At 36.6% G+C, this 14,096-nt stretch overlaps 1 protein-coding gene across 5 annotated transcripts in view; it reads right to left on the bottom strand.

Moving 5' to 3' along the window:
* Nucleotides 1–14,096, bottom strand: part of TMTC2 (transmembrane O-mannosyltransferase targeting cadherins 2) — a 393,090-nt gene that overhangs the window by 56,575 nt on the left and 322,419 nt on the right. For all 5 annotated transcript variants that reach the window (XR_011433667.1, XM_001490789.6, XM_070254222.1 and 2 more), the window contains one exon: nt 6,602–6,665. Coding sequence is in view for 4 of the 5 variants with exons in the window: in XM_001490789.6 (XP_001490839.1) it covers nt 6,602–6,665 (64 nt within the window). In the remaining variant the exon portion in view is untranslated. The remainder of the gene's footprint in view (nt 1–6,601; nt 6,666–14,096) is intronic.

Here is a 14,096-nt window from a genome sequence, read left to right as displayed (position 1 = left end):
AAAATGTGAGGGGAAACTAATGGCACTTTACTTCTTGATTGAAACCTTTTTATTCTGGGTTTGTCACCTTACCTCACTCCATTTTCTAACTGTAAAATATATAGATATATTTGAAATTAAAATAACTAGTGAGAATGGAAAATACATGTGCAATATTAGGATACATTTTGCTCATAAAGTCGATCTGGTAATTCTGGGATCCATATACTAGTAATGCCTGAAAGTCAAGAGACACATGGTATGTAATTTTCCCACATCACAGAAGCTTGTGGAAAGTTTAGGAAAAAGCCAAATGGTTCTTCCTCCATATACAAGCAGAAATGTGGTTTAACTGCTTCCCAGACAAATTATTATTAACCCTGTCATTTTTTCCCAACAAAACAACAATCTCAGTAATTTCCCCCCCAAAAACATCCCTTATATGGTCAAACCTGAATCTGTCCTGTTTAACTTAATTTCATGGTCTCTTGTTCTATTTAAGGTTGAAGAATATCTTTCTCCTCAGAAAACAAATATAACTTGGAACATATTCTCTCTCTTCCATCAGAACAGCCCATAATTAACTAACCTTTTCCCCTAGGTTTCAGTCTTAGTGGTTATCTGTACTCCATAGCCATCTCTCCATCTCCTCGACTCCACCATTTTTACCACAAAAATGATGGTCCAAATTGAACATAATATATTGTAGAATATGCGGACTGATAACCCAGCTGCACTCTCCTAAGGTAAGCTCATTTCTTTGAATCCCGTATTTCTCATTTTGATCTTTTGACATATAATCATTGCTAAAGAGCCGAAATGGATAACATTGGCTTTGATTTTATAATAACACTCTAAAATAATTTATATTCTAAGTGCCTTGAGAAGGTATAATGCATGTATGTAACTTCCTATTGGATAATCTGATCCTTGGAACACACTCCCCTTTAATTCATATATGATGAATGCACATGGAAGAACATTTATAAAACATTATACACATTAGAAATACAAAGGGTGAGTACAACATCTAGCCTAAAAGTCAGAGAGCTAAATCAAAGCGAGAAGTAATCTACCAGTAGATTTCAGAACTTCATTTAGAATTATCACAAAATGACTAATGGCTTAATGCCCCAACCCACAAATGTACTGGCATTTATTTATCACATACAGATCCGAGGCCTATATCAAATATTACCTACTGTGCACCTCAGCACACCCATCTGTTTACAGGTCTTTAACCCCAAATTCTGCCCTTCTTTCCACAGGATCAGCAGATAATCAAATAGTTATGAGAGAAGTAATTTATTATCTAAGCTTATGCCCCTTCCATTTCTATTTTGTTTTTTCCCTCTTCTATATTCAAAGTCTACTTTTTCTTCTTCAGTCTCTGGGGAGGAAATGATCCTTTAGGATCCTCAATATTTCTTTTGTTCTCCCCCCTACTTGGACACATTTTTAGTCTCATCTTTAAACACATACATATATACACACATTCCTTAACACTTCTCTTTAATATTTAATAAATATATACTTAATATTTCTTTGGTGTTGCACTGACTCTTTCATTTACCTCCAAATTTATTTACAGAATAAGTTCACACTCTGCTCTCAATTCTCCATTTCCTTAACACCTTAGAAACTTCTGCCCACACCACTTGCAGGAACCTGAGCGCTTGAAGATAGTCAATGCTGTCTTACTCTGAAGTCAACGGACTTTCTCAGTCCTTGTTTTCCTTCACCCTTTTAGCAGCGGTGGAAACTGCTTGCCAACATTGACTTCTATGTCCTGCCATTGCCTCATGTCTTCCTTATTCTACATTCCAAATGTAGAGCTCACCACGGGTTTGAAATTTGCTTTCTGCCCTCCTTCTGTGCCTTCTCTCCCTTAGTGATCTTATTCACTCTGCTGGTACTATCTCCTTTCTGCAAATAGACCCCCAAATCTCTATCCGTTAACTGTGGCCTTTTCCCGAACTGCCCACAGAAAATGGGAATATCCTACCTCTCACTCAGACTCGGGTCCAAACTTAATCCTTTCTTCTTGAAATAAATATACCCCTCTGGCTGTCCTATTTCTGCTTAGCGTATCTTTTTCCCAAGTTACCTAAATTCAGAATTTTGGAACACTCGCGAGGCCAACTAATTTTCCCTCTCACACCTATCAAATAATTGGCTTTTTTCCCCCGCGTGTTCTTTTCCATTCCACTGTGTTTCTGTACTTTAAGGTCTATTATACCTCCTGCCTGTACTATTACAATGACCTTTCATCTGGTTTTTCCAAGGCTGCATCTCTCATCTCTACTTTCTCAAATGCAAAACACATCCTTCATTACATCATATAATGGCCATCCTAAATTACCAGTTTCATTATGTCATCCCACTTAAAGACAATTCTGGAATACAAACTCCTAATTCATAGTATGGTATTCAACGCCTTTCATCTGGTTTTAGCTCAGTTTCCAGTTCTATCTTCCCTTACTCTTCCTCTCTGCCCCCCACCCCTGGCAATATAAACCATATCTGCTTACTGTTTCTTGGGCATAGTTCATGCTTTCTGAGCTCCATGCCGTTGTTCACGCCTATGCCTCTACCGGCCAGAATTCTCTCTTTTCTCCTCCTCCTGCTAAAATCTCCACCTATAAACATCCTATCATTTTAAGATTCTCCAAGCTTGCCAACTCTGACTCAGTGCCTTCTAGGATCGATCCAGCTGAAAGTCATTTCTTTTTCCTGTGTACTTTTCTAGCACCTAGCTTATATCACTCACAAAGCACTTACCAGACAGCGTTATTTACTGTTCTGAAGTGTGAAAATTTGGATGCATGTGTTTTAGCCTCCATTCCTTCCCCACATTAGATAGTACATTTCTCAAGGTCAAGGTTAGTTTTTCATAACTTTGAAATCTTACTGCACTGGGCATAGAGTCCTACGCAAAGCTGGAATTTGATAAAAAATAAGTTGAATGAATTCAGACAAAAAACAACTACATCCAGTAAAACACAAGATATATAGACGTGATCACTGATAACTACTCTCTTCTAACTTTAAAGTGTACTACAAGCCAAGTAAGAGGGGGTGACTTTGTACTATGCAAATTTCCCATTCTTTACATTAAAAAAAAAATTTTTAAACCATAAGTTAATGCAGAATTTGGCTTAATTCCCACAAGAGGAACAAAACAGTTTCATTTAAATGTTCTCTCTAGTCCTCAAGAGTCAGCATTTTTTGATGTGCATTAAGGGGGAGAAAAGACAGAGAACATGTTGTCTTTTTAAAGTAACCTTCATGGAGAGGTCAATTTTATTCATAAAAATGAAAAACTAAAAGTGGAAAAACTTAAAATGACAATTTTGGTAAAGAGTTTTCCCATTACAGAAATATGTTTTAATATAATACGAGGTTTAATTTTAGAGAAATCCCCACCCAAAGATCAAATAAATAGGATTCAAAATTTTAATGGTGCCAATTTTGTAGTAAATATATTTCTCTAATTGTACTCTTTAGTAAATGACGCTGTATTGAATATCCCTGATGCAGAGACAATATCAGAATCTAAAACTTAAAATTATATGTGCCTGCTAATTTAGACTTCTTTTATTATTTTAGCATTTTATCACTGGAATTCTTGGTATATAAAATAATCCAAAAAGTTAATTAACAACTTTAAAGTAAATTGTATAGAAAAATATGGCTTTTGTAGAATAGAAAAAAGACAGAAATTCATCTTGGAACATATTGAAGAAATGGAATAGGTATTTTATTAGGAGAGAAATACATCCCATAGACAATCAAGAATCTTTCTAATATGATGATAATAAGTGGTAGTATACAGGGTTACAGTGCATCTTTTACTTTGTATGGTCACGATCTGACATAAGCATTGCTGAAACATCCAGAGTCCCGCACATACAGCTACAGATTGTTGTAGTGGAACATTTAAACAATAGGAGAAAATGCTTTACAAAAAATAAGAGTGAGATTAGATTACCAAGTAGACAAGAAAAATAGAAAAGAGAGTGGAACTACGTAAATAGCGAATGGGAATTGAGGTCTGTTTCTATTTTCGCATATAAGCAGGTAACTGAAATTTATTAAGTTAAAGCATAGAAATAACACAGAATACTTTTATGACAAAGGGAATAAATAGCTATGAGCAAGATAAATGTTAGATGCATGCTTTAATTTAGATCAGGTGCTAACTGCTAACAAGTCATTACATGGGCTATTGTTTAATTAGGTATCTGGTTCCGAATAGAAACTTCTGTTACTGCCAAGGTTTGCATTTTATCAGTCTTGGCTTAGAGGCATCTTACTTACCTAGATCATGTACAGAAAACCAAAACACAATTGATAAAACAGACTAGGGAAAAACCACATCTGTTGATCCATCAACTGCAACATCACTTACTTATTGTTAAATAGGAACTTTGTATTCTATCCAAGTCCATAAAATAACTAATTTACTGTTTCCAGATAAGGGAAGTATCATTTGAATTAAGCGCATTTTTCAAAAGCAGTTCTCAGCATGTTTAGGAAGAAACTTTTGGGGGTTTCAGAAAAAAATGGCTTTGAGTTGGAAATTAAATATTGATTTTATGATTTGGTCAGTCATTTAAAATAAACAATCTCATAAGTCAGGTTTAAATCTTGTGGCGCCTCCGTGTCTTCTTCATGTGGTGGGTCAGCTCAGACAGCTCAGAGAGCTCTTTCTCACAGACCCGCTACCATGTAGCGAAGAAGACCATTTGATCAACCGCTCAAAAATAAAAGTGACTAACAGTGAATAAAAGTTGAACTTATTTATTACGCATATTAAGAACATTCTATTAATGTGCAGGGAACAGAAGAAAGAAAAACATAAAACCCTGTCTTCAATGAGGTTATAAAAATAAGTTTAAGGCCTCAAATTCAAGCCTTTACGTAGAAATGTTACACAAAGATGCCCAACTCGGGCATCTACAAAGCTGTGCCTCCTGCCTACCTCCTCCTGCACCTCCTAACTCCCTTTTCCTGCTCCCACTTTTTCCAAAGCACTTTTCACTGTCTGACATATATATATACTTTGCTTCTTTGCTTCAGCTCCACCTCTTCAGAATAGATTATAAGTTCTTAGCAGGCAGGCATCTTACCAATCTTATTCACTACTGTATATCCAGTGCCTGGAATACTGCCTAGCACTTAATAAGTACTCAGTAAATATTTACTGAATAAATAAATGAGAGGACCATTTATAGATTTCTGGCTTGCGTTTGCTCTCTAAGATATAACTGCATTTTTTCCATCAAGCTTTCTCCTAGTTACAGCAGCCTAATCACCATGTGATTCCACTCATTAGCTCTGATACTGGGTGAATTATTAATTTCTCTGAGCTTCCGCAGAATGGGGATCATGGAAGTATCTGTGAGTTGTGAGAAATGAATGAGGGAATTCACATGAAGAACTTAGCAGGATGCTTGACATATAATAAGTATTCAATAAATTTTAGTTATTATTCTTACCATTATAACTATTAAATTGTTTTCTTCTGTTGCAAACTGCTCACTGATTCTTGAACAACCTCATAATTAATGAAACGGGATATTTACATTTAGGGTTAAGGTTACATGTGGTTGAATCACCTGAAAAAAAAGCTACTTCCTATGTGGGTTGCTTTCAAGGAGCATTGATCTTCCTCTTTTGTGCTCTCACAGGACTATCTATACCTCTGTGTAGGAATCGCCACACTGTACTTCAATTAGTTGATTATGTTCCGTCTTCTCTGCTACACTGTGTGGCCTTTTAGGGTATGAAATCTCTGTATCTTATCACAAAGCAGGCTCTCTATAGATGCTTGCCCCACGGATGAGTTACTGTAAAGAATGAGACTGATCCCACTATTTGCAGTCACATCACACGTGCACTTTCATTACTGTTTCAAAATTACATTTCTCAATAGATGGTGCAGATCTAGAGAGCGGGGCAGAGGTTTTAGTTTTGAAGAGTGATGCAGAGCAGCGCGTATGAGAATAAAAGCAACGCACTGGAATTTAGTGAGGTGCTGCGAATAAAGAAGTGCTTAGAAGACAGATATAAAACCAGTTCTTATTTTTCATAAATGGTTACTCTGTTTCAATAGTAATGATCTAATTTATATCCATCTCACTTTATGGAAGTGTGACTATCCAGGGAAAAATTCTAATAAAAACACACTTGATAAAGTTGAAAAGCACACTTATTAGAAATGAGGATTGTGGAATAGGAAAGAAGCATACAGCTCGAGGTTTGACTATACATAAGAATCAAAAAATACCTACAACGTTAGGAAGTCCTTAGGTATTTAATACCACAGCAAAAAACACTTTCAAGGAGTTAATTTCACAAGTCAACCAAATGCAAAGTATTTAATAATGCTAAAACCTGCATTCAAATGATAAAAACTTATGGCGCTTTATGTAGGATAGAAAACAGCCAAGAAGCTTGAGACTGGCAGATGTGATTGTTGAATGAGCTATTTAGTGGATATTCAGAATAAGAGATCAGAGAGAAAAAAATCCAGCATCACAAGGCGTCTATGTCAAAAACTATCACATGCTGCGAGTCTATCCCTTTGAGTAATGTTTCTCATTAGGAAAGTACTTACATTAGGCCTCAGCTTGGCCGCCAGATCATAATACTTCTCAGCTGCTTCATTGAGGCTAGCCTGTCTGTTAAAGAGAAAAAAAGAAAAACTTAAACTATATTATTTATTTTAAAATTGCAGCTAGGTGAACAGAATCATTATGCAACAAAATGATATCAACTTTTTAAAAATTACATTCACACCAATCAAACAATAAGTTGCCTAAGCAGAAAAAGATCATTAAAAATTGAATGTATGCAACCTGGTTGTCATTGTCTTTAAGGCATTATAAATAGTATCTCAACATAATCCTATTTGGTAGGTGGCGTTATCTTAAATTTACATATTAGGAATTAGAAATGTTATTTCCCTTTTCCAAGCTAACCCAGGTAATATGTTATAGGTTGGGATTCGCCACCTTCAACATGATGTCCCAGAACAATCTTAGGAATTTAAAATAAATTGTCAAAATTAATAATTAGTTGCTTTTGGTTTATGAAAATAATGAACATTGCCATTTTTGTTTTTAATTCTGTATCTATCTAGAAAGCCACTTTCTTTCTCATTCAGGAGGGGAACCTTCCATTGTGTGTAGCCTACGGAAAAAAAAAAGGTCAGCTACTCCCTCTTCTTGCTTTCTGGCCACCAGGGTGGGCACACGACACAGGCTCAGCTAAATGGAGGTTCTTGCTTGGGACTTTCATTCCTAAGTGAGTGATAGAAAGATGAAGGGATGGCTAGAATTCACTCACAATGGTGGGAGCAATGGGGCTATGCCCTGGCCAGAGTTTTCCTGTAAAGAACTGCTATTGGATGTCCTGCTTTTTGATCTCTGGGCCTACCTTGTTTCCCGCTGATTCAAGCTATGTGTTCCAGCCCATAGTGAATTCTGTAGTTCCCAAAGCCTTCAAATAGCTAGAGTCAGTTTCTCAATTACCACCAAACACCATGAGTGGCACAATAGTTGACCTATACAAAAAAGATGCACACTGACTTTTATAGCTTAGTTTCCACCAACTGGTTAGCAGAAGAAATCCAATTTCAGGGTCCTGAGGAAGCCCCACCAGTTAGCCATCGAAAACCAGCATGTTTTTCTATCATGCCATACTGATTCAGAAAAACCTTCAAAGATGGTAGATGATAAGAGCTAAAGGCTCCTGCATGTTGTGCTGTAATCTGGTAACCATGTTGGAGGGGTACAGAAGAAATGCTATAGAAAAATGTCAAATTCAACTTGAAGATTATATAGAGAGCACAGCTATAATGTGAGCAATAGTAGTAAATGGTTTGGGGTCCTACAGTTAAAATGGAGTAGCACTCTCTTGAAACTGTGATGGGAAGAAGATTTTGAGATGAGAAGATGGCAGAGAGGTCAGGAATAAAGAGGAGAAACAAAAATTAACTTTCTCAATTAGAAAACCACATTCAAGTTTTAAAAGAGAAGGATAACTAGCCATACCTATAAAATTGAATTTGCACTTTGGACAAGCCAAATAAAAACTACAAGGACATACCCCATGTAACCACATAAATTATAGCAATAACTGAAGATAACATCTCTCTTGAGAGCAGAACATATTTTTTTTGTAATTTTTAAAGGAAAAATAATTAGAAACACTGCTATTTTTAATGGGGTTATAGAGAAAGTAAAAACCCTTGACCTAAGGCTCTACTGGACTCTTGACATGTTACAACGTGCTGTTGCAATTTATATTCTCATAAATGTTGAAGTTCAATTTCAATATGTGAAGAAAAGTACTTTAGTCTGGTATGAAACAGTAAAAATTCCCTTGCTAGGGTATTTAATGAAGGTTTCCTCCACCGACTTATAGAATCACTTTGGTTCAGATTCATTTGGAAATATGAACCAGAATTCATTTAGGTCATGCCCTGGAAGGCTTTTCTCCAGAGGAAAATAAAAGGCATGGAGGTAGGAAATTAGAGTAACTTAATACTACAAAGAAGTAAGTTACTTTGAAGAAAAATCAACCAATAGATGTCTAACACGGAAAGTATAGCTACCATTAATATTCATCTTTATGGACATTCAAATTCATGAGGTAGATAAGGATCAAAAGAGAAACTGAGGAATTCACTAGATGAAATGCTTTAAAAATAATAATCATCACAATTGGAAAGAGGTTTCCCCCCTCAAAAATGGTTACTAGTTTTTAAAGTCTTCATTGTCTTCAAAGGTTTGATTTCTAAAGGAAATATCTAGTTTAGAAGACTTAGTTTCTTAAGCTAGAAGTAGAAGTGATGATATTCTAATAAAAAAGGAAAAAAAAGGAATTTATTAGATTTGTTATGCAATTTGAAAATTAGTTTTCACTCTAGGTCTTTGCTTCTAATATTAAATGGTCTTTACTAACTACCAACCAGCAAGCATTTATGGCATACTATAGGGAACACAGTACATCATTTCTACCCAGTGAATGTTCATTCATATCCTTGTTTTACTCTCTAGACAGAAGAGAAAACTCATGAGGAACTGTCCAATGTCCACTTTACAGCATATGCTATATTTCATACTCCCTTCTGCAAGAAGCATCCTGGGAGTGCTTAATAAATCTTGATTGTAAAGATGACAATCATTAATCAATATTGGAAAACTGAGGAAATTAGCAATATCATGCCAGTTGCTTAGGGGATTCTACTAAATATTGTCAAGAACCTCAACCACTGTATTGTCAGAGACTGATAGCAGGACTCAGGTTCCCAGGACTATTAGGATTGAAGTATTTAAAGCAGCTGAGAAAATACACTTTTTCTGAATACCCACACTCTTTGTTTCTTTACTATTTCTCTTCCAGGAGGGAAAATTTCTAAATCATCTATCTATGTATCACTTAAAAAATACCAGGAATTTATCATTCCATTCCAGTTACACACCACCATAAAGGAACTGCTACCATTAACCACATTTTAAAGGTGATTAAAATGAGGCTTAGAGGGCTGGCCTGGTGGTGTTGTGGTTAAGTTTGCACGCTCTACTTTGGCAGCCTGGTGTTTGGATTCTGGGCGTGGACCTACACACTGCTCACTAAGCCATGCTGTGGCAGTGTCCCACATACAAAATAGAGGAAGACTGGCACAGATGTTAGCTCAGGGACAATCTTCCTCAAGCAAAAAGAGGAAGATTGGCAACAGATGTTAGCTCAGGGCTAATCTTCCTCACCAAAAACAAAAGAACACAAAGAACATGGGACTTATAGAAGTTCATAATTCCCTAGGGTTATATAGCTGGTAAGTGGTTGAGCTGGGAGTCAAGGACTCTACAGCTAAATATCTGAACCACAGGATAATGCTGAAAGCTTTGTACATCAAGATGTAGCAGAATGATATATGACACACTGTTCCATGGCAGACGACCATAATTCCTACATCAAATGCTAAGAAAGGAAGAAAACATGCTTTTGATTATGCTTAAAAACCATGATTTAAATGTAAGAGATGAGATTTGAAAGGGGAGAATAGGGAGAACATTTGCAATTACAGGTTTTACTTCCTGCCCAACTCTGTCTCCCAAACTGATAGAAGTGAACTTCACCAGCCCAAACTGCAGAGGACAGTTTTAAGAAGAGACAGAGTGAAATGCACTGTTGTGTTTTGCCCCACATACCTCACTCTCTCCCCAAAAGGGAGGAAGGGGAGGAACTCAGGGAAAAGGCAAAGAAATAGGAAATGAGGAAAAGCAAGAACATTGCTAGATACTCAGTTTCTTATCCCTACTATCTCCCATAGTTATGGGGGGCCGGTCACAATCAGATATGGAGGGAAAACGTAAGTTTCCCTTGTGTCCACATGGAAGACTCAGTAGGTGGGTAAAGGGGGAAGCAGTTGGCTCTGCCAAGAGATCTCCCAGGTCAGATGTAGATGACCTGGTGTTCTGGCCACAACACACTTCACAAAGCTAGGAATGAGATTGTGAGTAAGAAAAATCACTCCTACCAGGAAGCTACACTGGGCTAGATGGGCAACTGCTCCCATCTCGCCTGTCACCCTAAGAGTCAACATTAAGTTTATGTCCCACATCTAGAGAATAAAGATTCAGTCACTATGCCAACAACAGACTTACCCACTGGAGACTCAAATGGAGGCTCCTTTCTCATTACCAACTTCTGCCCATCATATATGTTGAGCCCTCCCCCTTTGTACGTTACCTGTGGCGTCTCAGGGCCAGGGAAGGTAAGGAAACAGAAAAAGCCTAGATCATATTTGTAAACTGGACTAGGAAGTAAACCTTGAATTCCCAAGAAATCACTGGATTGGGTTGATTATATTTTAAAGGTTTTTAAATTCAGTTCTTCTGCCATAAGTGAAAAGGTTCGCTCAGAGTAAAAACAAATAGTAACAAAGGTCACAAACAAACACCTTTATTTGATTATAGAATTCTACTTTTGCACGTGGGACTATGAAACTTACATTTGTTAAAAAGTACAGAAATATATTTCATAGGTCTATTTCTTCTCTCTGGTATTATTTTATGATAGAAAAGTATCTTTTGGAACACAGGTTTATGGCCCAATATTATTACAAGAAAAGATGTATAAAAGAAATTTGAGAATCAATTATGTTATGAAATAACTTAATATACCCTGTGAAATGTGTGAGGAGAATCTGATGAAAAGGATCACTTATAATTATCTACGTTTTTATGTATTCTGTGAGAATTATAAAACTAAAAGTTGCTAAATTTAAAATTACTTCCCTGAAAATGTAAAAAGTAAAAACTCTAGTAGCATTTAGAAGACTCTCTTTAACTACAATGATCAACACTTGTGAACTGCTAATTTTGAATTAAAAATGATTTACTATGGATAATAAACATTGTTTGACTTATACAAAAGATAATGATATTTTATTAAAGTCTCGGTGATTATTTTCAAGGATGACTTAGGAGTATTTTTTTTTTTTTTACTAGAGAGTTGTTTGTGCCTGTATCATGAAAGTAGAATGAAATCGTAGCTGAGTTTTCCTGGGTTCTTTCCAACTGCTAAACTGACACTCAGTTTTAAGTTACTCAAAGCAGCACTAAATTTTAATTCTAGTTGCTAAGTTGTACAGCAAGAATAGAAGCAGAATTGAAATAAATGAGGACATAAAAATGTACGGAAAATCTTAAAATAGCAAAACCAGAGTCACACACATGTAAAAACAATGAAGCAGAAAAGGTCCTTGTAATGAAACCTCTGGAAAAATTGTTTATGATCATCAAGCCTTCTTAAATGAAAACACCTTCTCTGTCAAGACATCGAAAATGGCTTCATGACCCGTAGATATATGTCTCAGTTCCAAACATAAAGGATGGAGCGATAAGGCAGAAATTTGTCAATAACAGAGGAAAAGACTATGCTGCTGGTGTAATTTCACAAAAGATTCCTCTGAGTGAGAAATTTCTTGATGCCCCATGAGAGTTTGAGCCCCTTCCTTCATGGCCTCAAATCTTTCAGGGCTGCTAAGGACAGGTTAAGCGTATATCTGGAAAGATTACATAATGAAATACACTGGAAAAATTAAATGGGAAGAAACGTGTATTGGCAATGTCATCTATAATATTCATATATAATAAATTACTACTTGTGTTCAAAGTGTAATGCTTGGGTAGGGAGAAGGAGATGGGAGGGGTGAAAAGATGAAAGGCAAGGTAGAATTTGTTTGCAGGGGTGGTCCAAGAACCAACATCACAGGCACCACTTAGGGCTTGTTAGAAGTGTAACACCTCAGGCATCATCCAAACGTACCAAGTCAGAATATGCATTTTAACAATGTCCCCAGGTGATTCTCAAGCACAGTAATGTTGGAGAAGCACTGGTTTGGAAGATGCCTACCTTCAACCTCATCTGCCACTCCTCTTTGCTTTAGAGATCTTACAGTCCATTACAAGCTTGTTGAAATAAGCCCCCCGTTTGTTTTTTTTTTTTTTCACTTTTTATTAAGATTATGATAGTTTACAACCTTGTGAAATTTCAGTTGTACATTATTGTCAGTCATGTTGTAGGTGCTCCACTTCATCCTTTGTGCCCTCCCCCCACGCCCCCTTTTCCCTAGTAACCACCAATCAGTTCTCTTGGTCTACATGTTTATCTTCCACCTATGAGTGGAGTTGTACAGAGTTCGTCTTTCTCTATCTGGCTTATTTCACTTAACATAATTCACTCAAGGTCCATCCATGTTGCTGTGAATGAGACGATTTTATCCTTTTTTATGGCTGAGTGGTATTCCATTGTATATATGTACACCATAACTTCTTTATCCAATCATCAGTTGATGGGCACTTAGGTTGCTTCCACGTTTTGGCTATTGTAAATAATGCTGCAATGAACATAGGGGTGCATGGGTCTTTTGGAATTGCTGATTTCAGGTTATTTGGATAGATACCCAGTAGTGGGATGGCTGGGTCATACGGTATTTCTATTTTTAATTTTTTGAGAAATCTTCATACAGTTTTCCATAGTGGCTTCACCAGTTTGCATTCCCACCCACAGTGTATGAGGGTTCCTTTTTCTCCACAACCTCTCCAACATTTGTCCCTTTTTGTTTTAGTTATTTTTGCCATTCTAACAGGTGTACGGTGATATGAAATAAGCCCTTCTTGACCAAAAGTTGGCAGTAAAGTACAATTTATAAGTAGAAAATCCCATGACTTTTTGAGTTGTCTTTGGTAATTTTGGAAGTGTCAAAGAAGAAAGTTTATGACCTAGAGGGCCTTGGATATAAATATATCTCCAACATCTGACTATATGTGTGTGTGTGTGTGTGTGTGTGTGTGTGTGTGTAGTGCCCAATAGGCTTCAAGAAAATAATCTGATTTTGTTCCCTTCTGACTTACAAATTTCCATTTTATGTCACTTCCAGTGGCACTTTAAAGAAATGGAGTAGAGAAATGTAAGATAACAATTCTTTCTCATATATTCACTCTGCTCTAGAAGTTAGGGAAACAATGAAGACCAGTTGGTACAGCACAGCTTTGCTTTCCTAGAAAGCAGTGACAACTTGGGCCCTTAGGCCTAGAAGAAAGGTAGGTACACACCTATCTCATTGTAAGTGTGTCTGTTGTCAGACACTACACCATGATGGTATTTCTAAACACTTAGCACCCCTTTGAGAGTACAAACTTGGAGTTCTCTCTCATGACTATAAATTTACTTCTAAAATTGACCACAAAGGGATAATTTAATAATATTGGAAGGGTCTTACAATTTAGGGTTTACACATTTGATAACCTGTCTAGAAATCCATTCTTCACCAAGAAATTCAAGAATCACAGCCTCTAGGTAGTCACCCAGTTATAAAGACACGAGGGAGCCGATGAGACAGTGAAACAGTATTACAGTCGGCCAGAATACACTCAGTTTAAACACCAGCTTTCCCAATTGTGGGAAATAGCGACTGTCTTGGAGCCTTAGTGTCTTCATCTGTAAAATGGGAACATTAGTGTCTATTTCACATATGTGCAATTATAACTAAGAGGGTGACAGATGTAAAATGCAAAATACAGTGCCAGGCAGACAGG

Source organism: Equus caballus, chromosome 28, assembly GCF_041296265.1.
Source record: "Equus caballus isolate H_3958 breed thoroughbred chromosome 28, TB-T2T, whole genome shotgun sequence".
Classification (NCBI taxonomy): domain Eukaryota; kingdom Metazoa; phylum Chordata; class Mammalia; order Perissodactyla; family Equidae; genus Equus; species Equus caballus.
The sequence above is the reverse complement of the archived record's forward strand: the minus strand, read 5'-3'. Positions and strand labels throughout refer to the sequence as shown.